Raw genomic sequence first — 21,767 nt, 5'->3', positions numbered from 1 at the left:
TTCAGCTTAAATACCATTTCTTCAGAAAAGTATTCCTTATCCCCATGCCCCAGAGCATTCCACTTTCATTCAATGCGTTGGGTATTTGGTGAGTCCCTTCTAATGAAGGCTCATATACGTTAATTTTTGGAATTTCTTTGTACTATTTCTTTCTCTGAAAATTTATTTGAGTTGTTGCCTTTTTTTCTGGCTCTTTCTGAATCTTCTGGGTTGAGCCTCTAATTGTTTACCTTTTAAAAAAATGACAAGTAAAAATTATATGTTTATGATATACAACATATTTTGATATTCATGTACATTGTGGAATAGCTAATGAAGCCAATTATCATATGCATTACCTTACATACTTCTCATATTTTGTGGTGAGAATCCTTAAAATGTATTCTCTTAGTAATTTTCAAGTATACAATATGTTGTCATTAACTATAGTTATCACCATGTATGATCGATCTCTTAAACTTACTTCTCTAGTCTAACTGAAATTTTGTATCCTTTGATGAATATCTCCCCAATTCTGCCATCCCCAGGCTCTGGTAACCACCTTTTTGCTCTGTTTCTGTGAGTCTGACATTTTTTTAAGATTCTACATGAGAAGAGATCATGTGGTGCTTGTCTTTCTGTGCCTGGCTTACTTCACTTAACATAATGTCCCAACTTACCTTTCTTTCTTCATCATATTCAGAATTAATTCCCAAAATATCCCAAACATTAGCATGAGGAAATGTATTTTGGAGAACACTCTTCACATTGTCCACAGTGAGTATATTTTGATCCTTCTTCATTTCTTGGTACATCTGTGAAAATTTAGATACTATAATTACTTTTCTTCTTATAGCAATTAGTTTTCTTTCTTTTCCTTAGCATGTAGATAATTTTGTAAGTCCGAAACATATTAACTACATATACACACATACCACATACAAATAAATAATTTTAACCATATATAATCTTCTAATAAAGATGGTTTTAAAATATTCTATAGTTTTCAAAAAATATCCTAATAAATTTCTTATTTATTCTATTTTGATGAAACCAGACCCCATTATTCTTAATAAAATAATGGTTACCTTTTTTAAGATATGTGTAATATATTCTAATATGATATTTCAGAAACGCTTTCATTTTTTATTGCTCTTCTGTAATTTTTTTTGAGACAGGGTCTCATCATCGACCAGGCTGGAGTGCAGTGGTGTCATCAAGGCTCACTGCAGCTTCAACCTCCCAGCTCAAGAAATCCTCCCACCTAGCTCCCAGGGTAGCTGGGACTACAGGAACTTGCCGCCACATCTGGTTAGTTTTTTTTTTTTTTTTTGTATTTTTTGTAAAGACAAGGTCTGGCAATGTTGCTCAGGCTGGTCTCAAATTCCTGGGCTCAAGCGATCCATTTGCTTTGGTCTCCCAAAGGGCTGGGCTTACAGGAACTTGCCACCACACCTGGCTAAATTTTTTTGTATTTTTTGTAAAGACATCTTGCTATGTTGCTCAGGCTGGTCTTAAACTCCTGGGCTCAAGCAATCCACCTGCCTCAGCCTCCCAAAGGGTTGAGACTACAGGCACGAGCCACCATGCCAGGCCTTACTAGTTAGTATTTTGACTAAACTTTCTCTGCACCTCTATTCTTCCCCAGTCTCAAATGTTCTAAACACACTTGTAGCTGTTATTCTTTTTATCTTTTCTTATTTCTTTCTTTAATAAGTACTTAGAGATCCTCTATGACCCAGGTGCTGTTTTAGGTTTTGCACCAAGAGAGATGGCATCTGAGTAGACGACTAAGCTGAGACATAAATATGAACACTGAGCTAGCATTAAGACATTCTGGGGAAAGAAACTTACAAGCAGAAGGAACAAGTAGCAAGTACAAACACTATTAAGTAGCATTTGACATGTCATTTAAGAATATTGTTTTTGGTCCCAATTTACTTAAATCATTATTGCCAAATATAATCTTCATATTGTGGCTAAAATGATTCCCATGTTATATTCCTCACAGCGAGAAATTAGTATTCTTTGCTCTCCCTGTATCACTGTAAACTTTGTACCCTATTCCTTTAAGAAGCAGTATAGGTATGTAATTAGACTGAAGAGTTTCATTTTATGAGTTTTTCAATTTAGGGGCAAGTTTTCTCCTATCAAAGTAGAACGTAATGTGATCATAACTCAAAAAAAGTGAAAAGTTCAATCTTCTGTAAAACATAAATGGAGGTAAACTTTGTACCCTATTCCTTTAAGAAGCAGCACAGGTATGTAATTAGACTGAAGAGTTTCATTTTATGAGTTTTTCAATTTAGGGGCAAGTTTTCTCCTCCTATCAAAGTAGAACATAATGTGATCATAACTCAAAAAAAGTGAAAAGTTCAATCTTCTGTAAAACATAAATGGAGATCGCAAAAATGAGATTTTGAATAAAGCAAAAGGTATATAAAAAGTCATTCAGATTAGTCATTTTACTAATTAGTCACTTGAAAATATTAGATACTCCTATAAAATAAGGTAGTCAGAATGCCACAAGTAAGTTACTCAGACATATCAACTCAATCCTCTTAGACATTTTTAAATTTTAAAAATTATTTTGTAACTTGGTAAGCAAAAAGGAATACACATATCATACACGTTATGAGGTATAAATAACAAAATAAATGATTCCTACGAATAAACCATGTAACATAAGAAATGGAACATCACCAATACCATGAAGTACAACTTCTCTCCCAATCCCATCTCCTTGTGCCCCAAGAGATGCAAGGACTGTTTTGAATTTGCATTTATCATTCCTTTTCTTTTTTGAATTCTAGAGTTTTATGTGGATAAGTATTCCCATACTTAGTTTTGTTTGCTTCTGAGCTTTAAAACCTATATGGTATGGTGTTAGTCTTCTATGACTTCATTATGTTTGTAACACATCCATGCTCTTGCATATGATATTTCATTCTATGAATATGCCTAATTCTACTTACCTATTTTGCTACTGATATATATATTTGGGTCATTTTTATTACAGTTTGTTGCTATTCTGAATGATTCTGCTAACAATAGCCTCCTAAGGTGCAAGTACAAGAGCTTCCCTTAGGGTGAGGGTGTGTGTGTGCGTGTTGTGTGTAGGAAATACGGAAATTTAACTTCAAAATATGAATTATCATCAGATTGTTTTTCAGTGTGGCTCTGCCAATTTAGATTCCTACAGGCAGGGTAGCAATGTAAAGGCATTCCATTGCTCTACATTCTCATTAACACATGATACCACATGATACCTTCAGCTTTCTTAATTCCTGCCAAATTACAGGGTATAAAATAATCTCGTGGTAGTCGTCTTTATTTGCATTTTTCAAATTTGTAATATAATTATCTAGTTTAGTTACCATTAATGGTAATGAATATTTACCACCAATAGTTTCAGTAAATATTTATTTATCATTAATGCAATATTTTATTTATTTTATTTTATTCTATTTTATTTTATTCTATTTTATTCTATTTTATTTTTTTGAGACGGAGTCTCGCTCTGTCGCCCAGGCTGGAGTGCAGTGGCCGGATCTCAGCTCACTGCAAGCTCCGTCTCCCGGGTTTTTTTACGCCATTCTCCTGCCTCAGCCTCCCGAGTAGCTGGGACTACAGGCGCCCGCCACCTCGCCCGGCTAGTTTTTCGTATTTTTTAGTAGAGACGGGGTTTCACCCTGTTAGCCAGGATGGTCTCAATCTCCTGACCTTGTGATCCGCATGTCTCGGCCTCCCAAAGTGCTGGGATTACAGGCTTGAGCCACCGCGCCCGGCCGATAAAAGTTATTTTATAAGCTATGACTTGACTTTTCATAATAACAATATAGCTCTTTAATACATACATATTTCCACAATGATCCACAACAGAATTTCAAAACCTTAATTATGAAATAATCTTACTATCTCTTGTTCTTCCTTAATCAGGTTCTTACCAATTTCTAACATCTGTTATACAATCTCTGTCAGACTCTGTATCAATCTTACCTCTTTCACACAGTTTGCTGTCAATAAGTGACTTCCTCCTTCTTTGAAACTCTCTAGGAAGTGTCTATATGCTATGTCATTCAGAATATTTAACTCTGCAATGATTTTTTGTTTTTCCATGAGACAGGCTCTCACTCCATTGCCTGGGCTGGAGTGCAATGGTTCGACCTTGGCTCATTGCAGCCTCAACCTTCTGGGACCAAATGATCCTTCCACATCAGCCTCCTGAGTAACTATGACTACAGGCATGAGTCACCACACCTGGCTTTTTTTTTTTTTCTTTTTTTGGTAGAGACAGGGTCTCACTGTGTTGCCTAGGCTGGTCTCGAACTCCTGGTCTCAAGTGATCCTCTTGCCTTGGCCTCCTGAAATGCTGGGATTACAGGCATGGGCCACTGTGCACAGCCTGCAACGATCCCTTTATTCAAAACCTAGTTCAAGAATTTTTCCTTAAATAATCATTTTCTATTAATATGTTTTCCTCTAAACTTACATATACAATTTAAATTCCTTTATTGGCTAAGTAAACATGAGTAAATTCAAATATTTTGGTAGAACCTCAGTTATCTAATTTATAACATGAGGATAATATTATGTACTTCAGCAGGGAGTTACAGAAAACAAATTCATCTTATGTATTAATCTCCATGATAGTTTACAAACTTTAAAATGCTACAATAAATAAAATGCAAAAATTATATATTCTAAAGAAATCATAATGTAGTAATGCAAAAATTTTACATTCTAAAGAAATCATATTTAGTGCATAAACTCACATGTACTATAGAAATAAATGCTTCTGATATATCAAATTCTTCTGTAATATAGTTGAAAGCTCGCCAAAGAGCAACTCCAGCATCATTTGCTCCATCAACTTCATCATCTGTATTAAGAATGAACACAAAACCAATTCTGGAAAAAGAAGATGAATAAGGACTGTTACAATTACCTCTTGAATCACAATAAACCATTATTTAGAAACATTATTAGACTATAATATCTAGATGGACAGAATGTATTAATAGAGAAAAGGAGAATTTTATCACTTCAAAAGTCTGAATGTAATGTCTATTCACCAAAATCCACATAGCTACTGGATTCCTGCAAAATATCAAACTCTCTCCTTCTGGTGCTAACATTATCAAATGGCCATGTTCTTTTGTACAAAAAGGGTAAATACACTCTTCTTTTTTTTTTTTTTTTTTGAGACACAGTGTCACTCTGTTGCCTAGGCTGGAGTGCAGTGGCACAAACTTGGCTCACTGCAACCTCTGCCTCTCGGGTTCAAGTGTTTCTCCTGCCTCAGCATTCCAGGTGGCTGGCACTACAGGCGTGCACCACCATGCCCGGCTAAGTTTTATATTTTCAGTAGAGACAGGGTTTCATCATATTGGCCAGGCTGGTCTTGAACCCCTGACCTCGTGATCTGCCTGATCTGGCCTCCCAAAGTGCTGGGATTACAAGCATACAAAGTTGGACCATTCTATAAGTTTCCAGAGTGATCAGATTATTCTCTCAGGAAGGTAGTAAATTAAACAACATTACCAGACAGATTTGATAAACCGAGTCTATATAATACTCCACAACACACAGCTATCTTATGTCAGGCACTAGAGCTAACAATTGCTTTGAATGCCCTATTAATACTCTTGTAACACAATATGAACAACACTGAATTTCCTTTAGTTGACAGTTTAATCTTATAAAATGACAATTACCTAAGAGGAACTTTGTGAGAATAGAAAAGATCAGCAAGTTTTATAAAATCCAAGGTATATTCTTGGGCTGGATCAATAAACAGAACCTAAAAGAAAAATAGTATATAATCACTATTTCAACACCTTAGAATCTTCATGAAATTCAAGTTTAGACAAATTTTTGTGACTGAAAGTATGAAATTCAAAGTATAATTTCTTTTTTTTTTTTTTTTTGTTTTTTTTGAGATAGAGTCTCGCTCTGTCGCCCAGGCTGGAGTGCAGTGACCGGATCTCAGCTCACTGCAAGCTCCACCTCCCAGGTTCACGCCATTCTCCTGCCTCAGCCTCCCAAGTAGCTGGGACTACAGGCGCCCGCCACCTCGCCTGGCTAGTTTTTTGTATTTTTTTAGTAGAGATGGGGTTTCACCGTGTTGGCCAGGATGTTCTCGATCTCCTGACCTCGTGATCCGCCTGTCTCGGCCTCCCAAAGTGCTGGGATTACAGGCTTGAGCCACCGTGCCCGTCCTCAATGTATTATTTTTAAAGACATTCTAGCAATTCTAAAGAATACACACACACACACACACACACATACATACATACATACAAAGGATTTCACAATTTATGAAGGATTTCTAAAAGCTGTACATTCAAATATAATTATACATAGAATTTAACATCAGGCTACTCATCTTCTCTTTGGACGCCCAGTACATTTTCTTTTACCTGAACTGAAATACTTTATTCTAAAATGTTCATTAGATTTTCTATGATAAACTTTTTCAAAAAGAAACAGAGGTTGAATTTTGACCAAAAAAATAGCATTAACATAACTGCTTTATCAGGATTGCTGCAAAAATTATCTTATTTATTTCCTATGTGAAAAAACAGCTCTAGGTATTTTCTCCATCTTTCGAAGTTCCAATATTAATGTTTAGCTATTATTGGGATAATAAAATTATATGCATAGATGATAAAGTGGTATTTATGTATGTTTCCCTGAAATTACTACACTTTAATCATTACTTCTTTTTAATAAAGAAGGTACTGTCATAAATTCTTTTGAAAAAATGTAAAAGTAACATTAACATTGTTACTATAAAATGACATAAGGGCTAAAGAGTAAGAGACAGAACATGTGACTAACATGGTTTGGCTGTGTGTCCACTCACATCTCATATTGAATTGTAGTTCTCACAATCCCCATGTGCCATGGGAAGGACCGAGTGAGAGGTAATTAAATCATGGAGGCAGTTGCCTCTATGCTGTTCTTGTGATAGTGAGGTCTCATGAGATCTGATGGTTTTATCAGGGGCTTTCCCCTTTTACTCATACTTCTCCTTCCTGCCACCATGTGAAGAAGCACGTTTGCTTCCCCTTCTGCCATGACTGTAAGTTTCCTGAGGCCTCCTCAGCCATGCTGGGGAGTCAATTAAACCTCTTTCCTTTATAAATTACCCAGTTTTGGGTATGCCTTTATTAGCAGCATGAGAACGGACTAATACAGTGACACTGCTAGTTGTTGATACCCAGTCAGCCATGCCACCTAAGCTAGCTGCATTAGGCAAATACTTATTTCCTTACAACTCAGATGCCTATTCGTCGACAGAAGGATAATCCAAAAAGAATGCTGATATCTTTATAAGATATATATGTATAATCCAAATATAAAACTCACCAAATTATGAAAATTGCGCCTTATGTAAGGAATACTTCCAGGAAATACTGGCTTCAGAAGTTTCTCATGACTTGTAGGCCATGTAATATATAAATCATCATTTTCCAAGTCATTAATCCACTAGAAAAGAATCCAGACATTTGTGAAAGCTATATTAACACTGAAATCATTTTCAAAGCCAGATTTTTAATATATCAGGTGACAAAAATATACATAGAATTTTCTGTATTTCTGATTAAATACAGAAGCTAGTTTAATATTCTCTAAATGATGGAATATATTATGTGCAACAATTTTATACTTGTTTAGACTTTCACATTAAGCCTTCTCTCAAAAACAATTCCTTCCACTTGTGTTTTTCATATCCCAACATAAAATTGTATTAAAATCATTCTCCATAAACCACTTAAGAGAGATGAATATTTATCTTAATTATCAGCAGTAAATGAGGCCCTCTCCACCTCCCCTCTCAATTTAAAGGCTTGGATATAAGGAAAATAAAACGGCTTATAAAAATTAAATTATAAAATCAACATCTTAGAAATCAAGTTCTAATCCACTATACAAGCTGGAGAAAACATATAAACTGCTGTTTAGAGGCATGTGGTGGGGGAAGGAACCACCAATCAAGAAGTGAGGCGTTATGGTCCTCGAAAGCAGGAAGCATAAGCAGCAAGCGCCACATTCACCTAAACTTCATCCCTGGGTCCCCAGATTGCATCCTGGAGGAATACTGAGTTGGAAACCAGAAGTCAAAGCACGGGCCACCAAAGTGCTGAGATTTGAGGGCAGGTTGCAGGGTGAGAGGGTAGGAGAGAAGGAAACTGCAGGACACCAGAAAATTATCCATACAAATTCCTCTCGAGTCATTTGCTGACCCTTAACCTGCATATATATATATATGTGTGTGTGTGTGTGTGTGTGTGTGTGATAACACCTCTACAAAAGCCAGAAGGAAAGAGAAACGGAGAGGTTGAAACCACAGCTATAAAACAGTATTGAGAAGAAAGAAACCAAAGTTCAAGTACTATACACTGTGGACTTTCATTTGAGACCCAGTAAGGCCAGATCCTATAAGACACAAAAATAGAAGAGCATTCACAAAGCCTAAAAACAAGCCTCAACAGAATCAAGTGAGCACCTGGTACTCAGGCTACCAGAACAAACCTTAGCTCTTCGCTTCTACAGCTTTTCATCAATTTCTGGCTCTCATTAAAAAAAAAAAAGTAATGCAAAGAGAAAAGGAGCAAATACTGAAATCCAACAGGGGGAAAAAAAAAGACAATAAAAAACCCCAAAGATTACTTAGACAAAGACTTTAAAATAACTATCATCAATATATTTTTTAAAAAGCACAAAAATTTATAGAAAGAAAAATTTTGACAGAACCAAAATCTATTAAAAAAGAATCAAGGAGTTATTTAAGAATTTTAAAATATAATATTTGTAATTAAGAACTTTAAGAACTTATTGGGTGGGTTTAATTGCAGACTGTACACAGAAGAGACAGGGATTAGTAAACCAGATAACAGATCAACTGTTATAGTAACTAAAGTACAAAGAAAAGAACAAACAAACCAAACAAAGTGTGAGAGAGATTAGGAATAATGAAAAAGATCTAGCATATAGGTAACTAAAAATCCAAGAGAAAAGGAGAGAAAGACTGGAGCAAATAATACTTGAAGAAATTAGGAGGTTTCTATAGTAATCCAGATAATCCAGGTATGAGTTTATTGTGGACTGAACTAAGTCAGAGGCAGTGGCTTTAGAGAAAAGGTGACAGAATTAAGACACACAGACAGATGGATGAATAAAACAGGAATTTAGGGTATATGTTCCAATAGCTAAAAGAAACAATGTCTACATAAAGGAAGGCATAAAGACAAATCAATAAACAGATAAAAATTATAAAAAGAACCAAATAAAAATTCTGGAATTCAAAAGTATAACTGAAATAAATTAATGAGAGGAGCTCAACAGCATATTTGAACAGATAGAAGAAAGAATTAATGAATTTGAAGATAAGTAAATGAGCTTACTCAGTCTGAGGAATAAAAGAGAAAGGAAGCTATAGGTGCAGAGAAGTCTAGCCCCACGGGGAAACCGGCCTCATCTTGACCCAAAGAAGGCTGAGGGTGAGAATCTGGCAGCTCTTTGGAAAGGGCAATAAGAACTCCCACTCCCAATGGAGCTCAGAATCATACAGAGCCTTCAAGCAGTGCCACTTTTCCTGACTAAAAGCAAGTGTGCCTAGATAGACAAAATAAGACTCTCAACTACAGTGCAACTAAACTCATGGTCTGAAGACTGTTAATAACCTGTAAGTACAGAAACTGAGATTAAGTGTTCAAAAACTTGCAGTAATTTGACATGGCCACAACATCTGAGCATGTATCTGTCTCATTTCACTGAATATGGTATAGGCCAGCTTGGGGTTCACCAAACTCCTGTGGTGTACCACATGTAGCACAAGATACATATTACAGCACTTTGGGAGGCTGAGGCGGGTGGATCATGAAGTCAGGAGTTCGAGACCAGCCTGGCCAACATAGTGAAACCCCGTCTCTACCAAAAACACAAAAATTAGCCAGGCATGGTAGCACATGCCTGTAGTACCAACTACTCAGGAAGCTGAGGCAGGAGAATTGCTTCAACCTGGGAGGTAGAGGTTGTGGTGAGCCGAGATTGCACCATTGTACTCCAGCCTGGGCAATACAGTGAGACTTTGTCTCCAAAAAAAAAAAAAAAAAAATTAGTCATAGGAGTAGGACAACATATTCACTGGTGACAGGTTAGGGGAAAAATGTTATTCTCTTACTATGGATAGTTTGAGAAATAATGCTCTAGCACTTAGTGAGGGCTATCCCTGAAAAACCACAGGAAAAAAAAAAAAACAAGAAAAAAAGAAATTTATAAAAAAAAAACAAAGATATGATGGCCCCAGGCTTTCCTGGGGTCCAAGATGAAAGCATTATCCGTGGTCATCCTGACAAGATTTTGGCAAAAGATATACCCATCCCCTAGTATCTGCAGGGGGATAGGTTCCAGGACTCCCTGAGGATACCAAAATCTAAGAATATTCAAGTCTCTAACATAAAATGGCATAGTATTTGCATAGAACCTACTCACATCCTCCCATATACCTTAAATCATCTCTAGATTACATATAATGCCTAATACAATGTAAATGCTATGTAAATAGTTTTTATATTGTTTTAAAATTTGTATTTTTTATTGTTTTTCTTTTTTTGAGTATTTTCATTCCATGGTTAGTTGAATCCAGGAATGTGGAACCCTTGGATATGGAAGGCCAACTATATTTTACATCTATGATCTTATTGACACCTATTTACCAAGTCACAAGGAAAAAGTGAGTTTGTGAGTATTTTCCCTTCTATGAAGATAATATGAAAATCATAGCTTATGAGATTAGGAGACTGACATGTTTTAATTCACCCTAAAATTGTATTATTGTCACCAAGTCTACTCTTTGCAGCTAAACATGCTCACGTGGAAAAGAAAACTTCTGGAGATTGATCAAGAATGTCTACAACTTAGTAGTAAATATGTAGGGCAGGGTATCTACATGTAAGACAACTATACAAAAACTATAATGAAAATATTCTGTGGTCCAAATGTCATGATGTCTTTTATAGAGTGACTCTTACTGAATGAGACAATGTTACGACAATATGTACCTAAAGAAATTATTATACTTTAAGTTTTTAAAATTTTACAGATCTCTTATGATTATGATTCTCAACATTACTTTGGGTATATTTTCTGTCATTTTAAATTGGCTTGTAAAAAGTTGACTGCTACAATAGTGAATGAACACATTATATGTGAAATTTCAACACTAAAGCTGGCTGTGACAAAAGATAAATGACACTGTTACCAACAAAGTGCAAAACAAAAGCAGAGTTTTGGTTAAATCCAGAAAACCTTGAATCTGTCTTTGTTCCCTTCATGCTACCGTCTAAGTTTATGGAAATCTACGTGTGCATCACATACTTTAGTATTCCTTAAGAAAAATTTTGCAATGTCTTTTTCTTTTCAGAGAGTTGAAAGGCAAATGATGTTGACAAGGGAGATAGTCAGAACCTGCATACTTTGAATGCAATACCAGGGCACTAGTACCAAGAGTTACAAAAGAAGAAGAGCCTTTTAACTTTGGTGGGAGCGCAGAAGGGAGGATCAAAACTGTAATGTGAACACATTATTAAGATCATATAATGGAAAAGGGGAAAACTGGTTTAAAGAGATGAAATAAAGGTAGAAGTTAATTACAACTACCAACATAAATATATGCCGTTTTAAAAGAAGAAAATTGTTTCTTGCTCTGTCTTCACTCTTTCCTACTCTGAATATTTTATGTGAAACAATATGAAGTGCACATCTAATGCCCAGATTTTGGTTGTTAGCACTATTTTCTACAGAAAAAAACTTGGTGAATAGGCAGTTCCACATTTGAGAAAAAACAATCAAGATGATCTATAAGACACCTTGTCAGAAGGGGGTAGTGTTTAAAGAATAAAGAGGTCAGTTTGAAGGGAAGGCTGCCAGGGACCATGTGCTGATTATTTTATCACCTAAAAGAAAATAGTTACTATAGTTAAAAAGAACGTTTAGTGTTTGTGAGAGTCCCTAAGCATGATGCTCCAAAGGAAATGAGCATCCCTAATCTGAATATCCAGAACGTTCCAAAATCCAAAACTTTTTGAGTGCTCACATGATGCTCCAAGTAGAAAATTCCACACCTGATACCTTTGTTTTCTGATGGCTCAAGTACACAAACTTAGTTTCATACACATAATTTTAAAAAATGTCTAAAATTACCTTCACTTTATGGGCATAAGGCATACATGAAACAAATAACTTTCATGTTTAGACTTGGGTCCCTTTTCCAAGATATCTCATTACGTACGTAAACGAAAAATAAAATTCTATGCCCCACAACAATCTGAATGGACTCCTCCTTTTGGCAAGGGCGTTCCAAAGTTAACCTGAAAAACTAGCTCAGGCCATGATGGGAAGCGGGAGTCAGATATGCCTCATTATTCCCTCCTTCCTTTTGGAATTCAGACACAGCTGACCAGCATTAATATTAAAGCAGATCTTAAGACTGACAGAACAGACACTGTAAGTGTAATTAGAAACATTTACAATCTATTCTTTCTGAAGCCTGCCACCTGAAGGCTTCATCTGCATGATAAAACCTTGGTCTCCACTACCCCTTATCTTAACCCAGACATTCCTTTCTATTGATTCCAGATAACAACTCAGCCAACTGCCAACTAGAAAATCTTTGAATTAGCCTATAACCTGGAGTCTTCAAGCACCTGCTTACAGTTTTCCTGCCTTTCCAGATGTACCAAACCAATGTACATCTTACATGCATCAATTGATGTCTTATGTCTCCCTAAAATGTATAAAACCAAGTTGTAGCTGTTTAGATGAATGGAGGCAGGATGGCGCACTTCTGGGTTCTTCATCACCAACTTTTCCCGCACGCGCGAAAATGCAGCCGGTGCCCGGGACGGTGCAGACCAACCGGGCATGCGCCAGGCGACATCAATCTGGAGAGACCAAGATTTACCTGGTCGCACCTGCAGAACGCCCCCCGACACGCCCATGCCCCGCCTATTGCCCTCCCACTCCTAGAAAAGCCGCTCCCAGCAGACGCGCGGCGCAGACTTCCCAGCCCCACTCCTGTTGGGACTGTATTAGGAACTCCGTCCGAGAGCTTCACCGGGTGACTCTCTTGGCCTCCTTTGCCGGAGGCTGACAGACCTCACCCCCACACCTTCTTCCCTGAAGCTGGGTGACCAAAAAATAAATTTGCAGTTTTGCTGCTACCCTTGCCTACTCGCTGGTTCTTTTGTGCTCGCTCTGGTGGTCTTAGAAAAACAAATCAGTAGCTTGACCACCTCCCACATGTTTTCAGGATCTCCTGAGGGCTGTGTCACGGGTCACTGGTCACTCATATTTGGCTCCGAATGAATCTCTTCAAATATTTTACAGAATTTGACACTTCATCTACACATATATGCAAATATTCCAAAATCCAAAAAATTGAAATCTGAAACCCTTCTGGTCCCAAGCATTTTGGATAAGGGACACTCAACTTGTAATGTATAACAGTTGTCCATGCCTGATGTCTTACAAGAAAGTAGAGGGCATAAAGAACAAATCACTGAATTACTTAAGAAATGTGAACTACTTTGGTTGGTTTATGCAGTTATAGCACTGATCCTTCAGGTAGGACAAGCTGCTATCATAATAACCATGATTGGTATTTGTTTTGTTTTCTGCCCTAGATTCAACAAAATGTTTTAAAAAGTCAAAATACTATGTTCCTATTGTTAATTATGAATCTTGAAGCAGAATGAATTATAGGAATAGATCTCAGGCAGGCCTAAAGTCTGTGTCCACCAGGCTATGGTACAGCTGCACATCATTTTTTACAAGTTACTTGCACCTGGTAAATAGGCAGATCAGTTTCCAGAAAAGTTGCAATAGGGCAAAAAGGTAAAAAATGAAACAAAACAGAAACCTAGTGAGAGTGGGAAATGCAAGCTTAAGAATCTAGATAGGATCCTTATGCAAATCAGGTGGCACCTGGGTGTAGGCTGTTGCTACTCATAAGGTTCTTTTCTGTTAGTTGCAAAACAGTAATACTTCTGCATATACAAAATGAATAAAGGTGTTCCCTCTCTGCAGGACAAATTATCAAAGGATATAACCCTTCCTCTTATTAGGCAGGGCACACACGGGACATGGCCAGGAGAAATGTGCTCGGAGTTTAGCCCCACACTCCTTCCCTCAACCAGGTACGCAGGCGCAGTAGAGGGGTTGGTTAGAGGGTCAAGCCTCCCTAGCTTTCAGTTTTCGAAGTGCTCAACCAGGGTTGCTGCATATTATTGTTCATTTTTTGTGCACACTTCTTCATTTTAAGATAAAGTCTATAAAGTGATATTTCGTTTAAACTTTAGGAAATGTTTAAACAGATGCACTAAATGAGTTACTAACTAAGTAGTATCATGTCACAGTTAAGAGCATGCATTCAAATAACCTTTTAGTGTCTCAGTTTCTTCATCTGTATAATGGGGATGCTATCAATACCTTTCTCATAGGGTTGCTATGCAAATAAAATGATATAATTCATTTCAAATGCTGAACACAGTATTCGGCACTCAGTGCTCAATAAATTTAAGCCACTGTTGTTAGTAAAAGGCAATGACAAAACAGAGCAGGAAATAAAATTTAACAAACTAAAACAATCTTGATAAAGAAGTACAAAATTGGAGAACTCACACCTCTTGATTTCAAAACTGACTATAAAGCTACGGTAATCAAAATAATGCGGTACTAGAATGAGGACATACAGATCAATGGAATAGAGAGCCCAGAAATAAATCTGCATTTATGACCAATTGATATCTGATAAGGGTGCCAAGCAAAGGTAACCAAAAAAAGGTAGAATTCATAAAAATTAAAATTTTGTTGTACATCAAAGGACATTACTAACAGAGTCAAAAGGCAACCTACAGAATGGGAATATTTGAAAATCACATATCTGATAAAGAATATCCAGAATATATAAAGGTCTCCTACAACTCAACAAAAAGCAAAGAACCCAATTAAAAATGGGCAAAGGACTTGAATAGATATGCCTCTAAAGAAGATATACAAAAGGTCAACAGGTATTATGAATCAATGCTCAACATCACCAGTCATTAAGGAAATGTAATCAGAACCACAATGAGATACCAGTTCACACTCATTAGGATGGCAATTACCAAAAAGCAAAACATCCCAAAACCAGAAAATAACAAGAATTGGTGAGGATGTGGATAAATGGGAACACTTGTGAACTGACAGTGGGAACGATGAATGATGCAACAGCTGTGAAAAAGAGTTTGGCAGTTTATTAAAAAAATTAGACACAGAAATACCATATGATTCAGCAATTGTACTTCTAGGTATATACTCACAAGAACTGAAGGCAGAGATTCTTATAGGTACTTGCACACCAAAGTTCATAGCACAGCATTATTCACAATAGCCAAAAGTTAGCAGCAGTGTAAATGCCCATCAACAGATGAATAAACAAACTGTGGTATATACATTCAATGAAGTATTATTCAGTCTTAAAAAGGAACAAAATTCTGATACATGCTACAACATGGCTGAACCCTGAAAACATCATGCTAAATGAAATTAGCCAGACACAGAAGAATATTGTATAATTCCACTTACATGAAGTATCAATAGGCAAATAATAGAGATAGAAAGTAGACAAAGCTTACCAGAGGCTTCAGGAAGAAGGGTATGGGGATTTATTGTTTACCGTGTACAGAGTTATGTTTGGTACAATGAAAAAGTTCTGAAAATAAATAGTGGTGATGGTTGTACAACAATGTGAATGTACTTAATGCCACTGAAGGGTCAAAAGAGCAAATTTTATGCCACGTATATCTTACCTGAATAAAAACTACTTTGTGACAATCTCGTGGGACCACAACCTTTATGGAGGGTGGGTTCCAAAACCAGCTATACTGCTTATGGACTGGAATTCCTGGGGTTTGGGGCCTGTGGTAATCTTGACAAATTAACAGTCTTATCAGTCCTTATGAAGAGATAGTCTGCTGAAAGCAGCAGGGTGGCAGAGAAGGGAGGTACACCATCTGAGACTGATATCTGAAGGCTTGCCAGAATCTGAGAGACAACTCAGGGAAACGAGACTCTGAACAGTGTGGGGACAATGGGAGCAGCATAAGGACTTGAAAGTCCAACTGCTCCTCCACACACAGAGTGACTGTCCTTCACTACCAACCTCAGAAGCGAGCTAGGATATTATTTTACAAAGAGAATTGGAAGGTTTCTTTACAGGTCTGTTTACTATATCTAGAATAGCCTTGACAATTACTGCCCTAATTTTCTGTGTGACTCTCTCTCAGCATTCTTTTCTACAAAAGCTAAAAAACACAAATTCTTAAATATCAGACAAAAGTATTAAGATTACTTACAAGGTCATTAGTTTTTCTCACATAACATTTTTAGAAAACACATCTGCTATTGAGATTAAAGACAAAGTAAAAGTAAAATCTAGCCAATGAAAGAATACGGTCTATAGAGTGGTAGAAAATAGTAACAAACATCTATAACAAGTTACTTCGTGTTCTAGAAAACACAAATGATAACTAATTACTAATTCATTATTTATCCTGAATCTGAGGTTTCTGATGTTCAGGGAATATACCTTGGGGTTTCCAAGGTTTCCTTGGGGCTGCTATAGTTCTTTGGCTCTGAGAAGGCACACAATCTTTTTTTTTTTTTTTTTTTAAGATGGAGTCTTGCTCTGTCGCCCAGGCTGGAGTGCAGTGGCGTGACCTCGGCTCACTGCAAGCTCTGCCTCTCGGGTTCATGCCATTCTCCTGCCTCAGTCTCCGGAGTAGCTGGGACTACAGGTGCCTGCCACCACGCCCGGCTAATTTTTTGTATTTTTAGTAGAGACGGGGTTTCACCATGTTAGCCAGGAGGGTCTCCATCTCCTGACCTCGTGATCTGCCCTCCTCGACCTCCCAAAGTGCTGGGATTACAGGTGTGAGCCACCATGCTCGGCCCAAGGCAGATAAATTTATGAGCAGGAAGGTTTTCCAGGTAAGACAAAATTAACTATAATAACTGAATACTTCAGAGGGAATCCTTTACATTTGTATATAAAACAACTAGCAAAAATTTCAGAGATTTTTTTCCGCTTAAAAACTTCTTTTTTTTTTTAGAAGGGGCTTCAAGATGGCTGAATAGATGTATGTGCTGCTTGCCTCTTCCATGGAGAGGAACCAATATAGGAAGCAGATAATTATACTTCAAATAGATCATCTAAGGGAGAACACTGGAATTCACCAGAGAAGTGACAGGAAAAACCAAAAGCAAGAAAGGAGAGGGAAATAAGGCACACTGCTAGGCTGGGATTGGCTGGAAGCCTAGAGAGGTTCCCTAATGCAAGGAAAGTGTGAGAGACCCACAGCAGTCCACATTTCCACTACGGACTCCTACCATCCTAACCATGGAAAAGCCCCTTGACCCTTATGAGCTCGGAGACTAACAGAGGGAGCTACCTGGAGATTGCACAATGCCACTGATCCAGAGAGGGAGCTCATACCCAGTCCCACAAACCCCTGAGTTCTAAGCCACTGCAGTATGACATCATTTTGAGAGCCCAGCTCCCACAGACTGTGTCCTGCTCTGGGGCCTAACAGTCCCTGCATCTCCATATCTCTGGGGTCCCACTGACATTCCCTGCTAGAGCCAAGGCAGAAGCCACTGGCAGTCATACTGCCTCCCCAGCAGAGGGACATTCACACATTTTCATGCACCTAAGGACAAATTCCATTTGTTGCAAACTGTGTGTATGTGTGTGTTTTTGTGTTTTGCGGGGGAGGTGGGGGCATAGGATGAGCAAAGCATGCCCCAGCCACCCGCCTCCAATTGTTCCTACTGAAAGTGACTCCACCCTCCCCAGCAGCAGAACAACAGCACAGCTGCTGCTGCCTCTACCTGAGCATTCCACCTGTTGCTGGTGGATCATTCCGCTCCCCTGCTGCCCACCAACCATAGCCAGAGCCTGAATGTACCAACATGGGACCTAAGAACCCTCTTGCCTGGTTCTATCACCCCCAGTACCTGAGCATACTGTCCAGGGACCTGGGGATTACCCAGCCCAATCCATTACCATTGGCATCTGAGCACACCTCCCAGTGTCATGCCCACCCAACCCGCCACGACCATCACGTCAGGGCCTGGGCAATGGCTCACCCAGCCCATCACAGCTACGGCCAACAGCGGCATGAACCCTTAGGTCCTAGAGAATTGTCCCACCACTGATACTGCCATTGTCTATGCTACAACCACTGTGCAGGTGCTCAAGAACCTACCTACCACTGTCATTCCCAGCACCCAAGCAAGTCATCTAGAGGCCCAAGAATCAACCTCCCTGCACCTGCTTAACACTGGTGCCAGTGTACACTACCCTGGGGGCCAAGGCTCAGCCCACCATTGCCACCTGTAGGGCCCTAAGTCTGGCCCAACTGGTGTCCCACATTTTAGCAAAACTTCATCACAGCCTCCACTAGCAACTGTGCTATAAGCCACCTAGGAAACAGAGACACCACTGATGCTGTTTGCAGATGAAGAAATTATACAGAGATTACCCTACTTCACATACTCAGAATCAATGCCAAAAAGTATCCTATGCAACCAACACCATAGATACATGGTCAGGAAAAAGTCTTCCCCTAACAATGGAAATTTTAAAAAACGGAGTAAGTAACTGTTACACCAGATACATAGATGTCAACGTAAGGACACAGGGAACATAAGCAGCATCCAAAGGAACACAATAATTCTCCAGCAACAGATCCCAATCTAGAAGATATTTATGAAATCCCAGAAAAACAATTCAAAATATTGAAATTAAGCTCAGAGAACTATAAGATAATACTTTAAAACAATACAAAAAAAATCAGAAAAACAATTCAGGAAGTGAGAAACTTACCAGAACCAAATAGAAAATTCACTGAATGTAAAATGTATTGAAATGCTTCAACAGTGACCTAGATCAAGTAGAAGAATCTCAGAATTTTAAGACAAGACTTTTGAAATATCCCAGTCAAATAAAAATACACACACAAAAAGAACAATCAAAGCCTATGTGACATATAAGATACCACAAAGTGATCAAATATTTGAATTTTGCTGTCCCAGAAGATTTTTAAAAAGTATTAGAAAACCTATTTAATGAAGTAACAGATAAAGACTTCCCAAGCCTAATGAGATTTAAACATCCAGATACAGGAGGCACAGAGATTCCCAAATAGATTCCAAAAGGTTTTGTCCATGTCAAAAGTTAAAGAAAAAGAGAGATTTCTATAAACAGCAAATGAAAAGTATCTGGTGGGAACACCCATCAGATTAACAGCAGATTTCTCCACAGAAACCTTACAGGCCAGGAGAAAATCGCATGATATATTTAAAGTCCTGTAAGAAAATGCCTGCTAGTTGAGGATACTATACCCAGCAAAGTTATCCTTCATAAATGAAGGAGAAATCAAGTATTTCCCAGACAAGCAAAAGCTGAGGGAATTCCTCACCACTAGACCAGCCCTGCAAGAAATGCTTAAAGGAGTCCTATAACCAGAAGTAAAAGAATGGTATCTACCTTCCTCACACATAAATACCACTAGTAGAGCAAACCACTGAAGTCAGAGAAAAGATTCAAATGTTATCAACACAGAAAACTAACAAGACACGAGTGTTAAAAACAGAGACCGAGACAGAGAGACAGAGGGAGAGAGAGAGAGAAAGGAACAGAGAACACACAAAATAAACAGAAATCAACGAATAAAATGACAGAAATAGTCCTCACATATCAATAATAACCTTGAATGTAAATGAATTAAACTTTACACTTAGAAGATACAGACTGGCTGAATGGATTAAAAAACATGACCCATCCATATACTGCCTAAAACAAACACATCTCACTTGTAAAGAGATATATAAACTGAAAGTAAAGGAATGGAAAAAGATATTCCATACAAATGGAAACCAAAAACAAGCAGGAATAGCTATACTTTTATCAGATAAAACTTTAGGTCAAAAACAGAAGGACAAAGATGGTCATTATATAATGATAAGGGGATACATTCACCAAGAAGGTAAAACATTCCTAAACATATATGCACCCAACACTGGAGTACCTACACATATAATGCAAACATTATTACAGCTAAAGAGAGAGAGAGACTCCAATACAATAATAGTTGGAACCTTCAACACCCTACTCTCAGCATTACCTAGAAGGAAAATTGAAAAGAACCACTGGATTTAAAATGCACATTTGATGAAATGGACTTTAGAAATTTACCCAATATTTCATCCAATAGCTACAAAATATACATTCTTCTTACCAGTGGATGGAATATCCTCCAGGATACACCATATGTTAGGACACAAAAACAAGTCTGAAATTTTTAGAAATTGAAATTATATCAAGTATTTTTCAGACCAACAATGGAATAAAACTACAAATCAATAACAAGAGAAACTTTGGAAGCAACAGAAACACATGGAAATTAAACAACATGCTCCTGAATAAATACTGGGTCAAGGAAGACATGAAGAAGGAAATAAAATGTCTTGAAACAAATGAAAATGTAAACACAACATACTAAAACCTGTGGGATGCAGCAAAGACGGTGCTAATAACGAAGTTTGTAGCAATAAGCTCTTGTATCAAAAAGGAGAAAGATTCAAATAAACAATTTAATGATGCATCTGAAGGAACTAGAAAAGCAAGAACAAACCCCAAATTGGCAGAAAAAATAAATAAGATCAGAGCAGAACTAAATGAAATTGATACTAAAGAAAAAATACAAAGGATCAACAAAATGAAAAGTTTGTTTTTTGAAAAGATAAACCACTTGATAGACTAACCATGACAGAGAAGACCTCCAAAAAAGTCAGAGACAAGCACACTGATATCATATAAACAAAAAAGATAATCAGAGACTATTACAGAAAACTATACACTAACAAACTGGAAACCTTGGAGGAAATGGATAAATTCCTGGACACATACAACACACCAAGACTGAATTAGGAAGAAATAGAAAATCTGAACAAACCAATAATGAGTAATAAGCATCAATCTGTAATAAAAAGTCTCCCAAAAAAGAGGAGTCCAGGACTAGATGGCTTTACTGCCAAATTCTACCAAACTTTCAAAAAAGAACACGAATTCTCCTCAAATTATTCCCCCAAAAAAAAGAAGAGGAGAGAATTCTTCCTAACTCACATTCTATGAAACCAGCATTACCCTGATACCAAAACCAGACGAGGAAACAACAATAAAGGAAAACCACAGGCCAATATTCCTGATTGTATTAGTCTGTTTTCATGCTACTGATAAAGACGTACCCGAGACTGGGTAATTTATGCAGGAAAAAGGGTTCAAAGGACTTACAGTTCCACATGACTGGCAAGGCTTCACGATCATGGCGGGAGGCATGGAGGAGCAAGTCACATCTTATATGGATGGCAGCAAGCAAAAAGAGAGTTTGCTCAGGGAAATTCTCCCTTATAAAACCATCAGATCTCATAAGACTTATTCACTATCATGAGAACAGCACAGAAAGAACTGCCTCCATGATTCAGTTACCTCCCACTGGGTCACTCCCACAACACATGAGAAATCAAGATGAAATGTGGATGGGGACACAGCCAAACCATATCACTGAGGAACACATGCACAAATTCTCAACAAAATACTGGCAAGCCAAATCCAAAAGCATATCAAAAAGATAATACACCATGATCAAGTGGGATTTACCCCAGAGATGCAAGGA

General features: G+C 37.6%; 1 protein-coding gene across 1 annotated transcript in view; it reads right to left on the bottom strand.

Annotated features, from left to right (window-relative positions):
- UGGT2 (UDP-glucose glycoprotein glucosyltransferase 2) overlaps positions 1-21,767 on the bottom strand; it is a 586,709-nt gene that overhangs the window by 470,437 nt on the left and 94,505 nt on the right. Inside the window, exons 13-16 of the mRNA XM_031934986.1 lie at positions 7,354-7,473; positions 5,697-5,782; positions 4,755-4,890; positions 660-794 (exon numbers count right to left, since the gene is read on the bottom strand). Of these exons, the coding sequence (XP_031790846.1) occupies positions 660-794; positions 4,755-4,890; positions 5,697-5,782; positions 7,354-7,473 (477 nt within the window). The remainder of the gene's footprint in view (positions 1-659; positions 795-4,754; positions 4,891-5,696; positions 5,783-7,353; positions 7,474-21,767) is intronic.

Source organism: Piliocolobus tephrosceles, chromosome X, assembly GCF_002776525.5.
Source record: "Piliocolobus tephrosceles isolate RC106 chromosome X, ASM277652v3, whole genome shotgun sequence".
In the NCBI taxonomy this organism is placed as follows: Eukaryota; Metazoa; Chordata; class Mammalia; order Primates; family Cercopithecidae; genus Piliocolobus; species Piliocolobus tephrosceles.
Note: the sequence above shows the minus strand (reverse complement) of the source record. Positions and strands in the feature narration are given on the sequence as shown.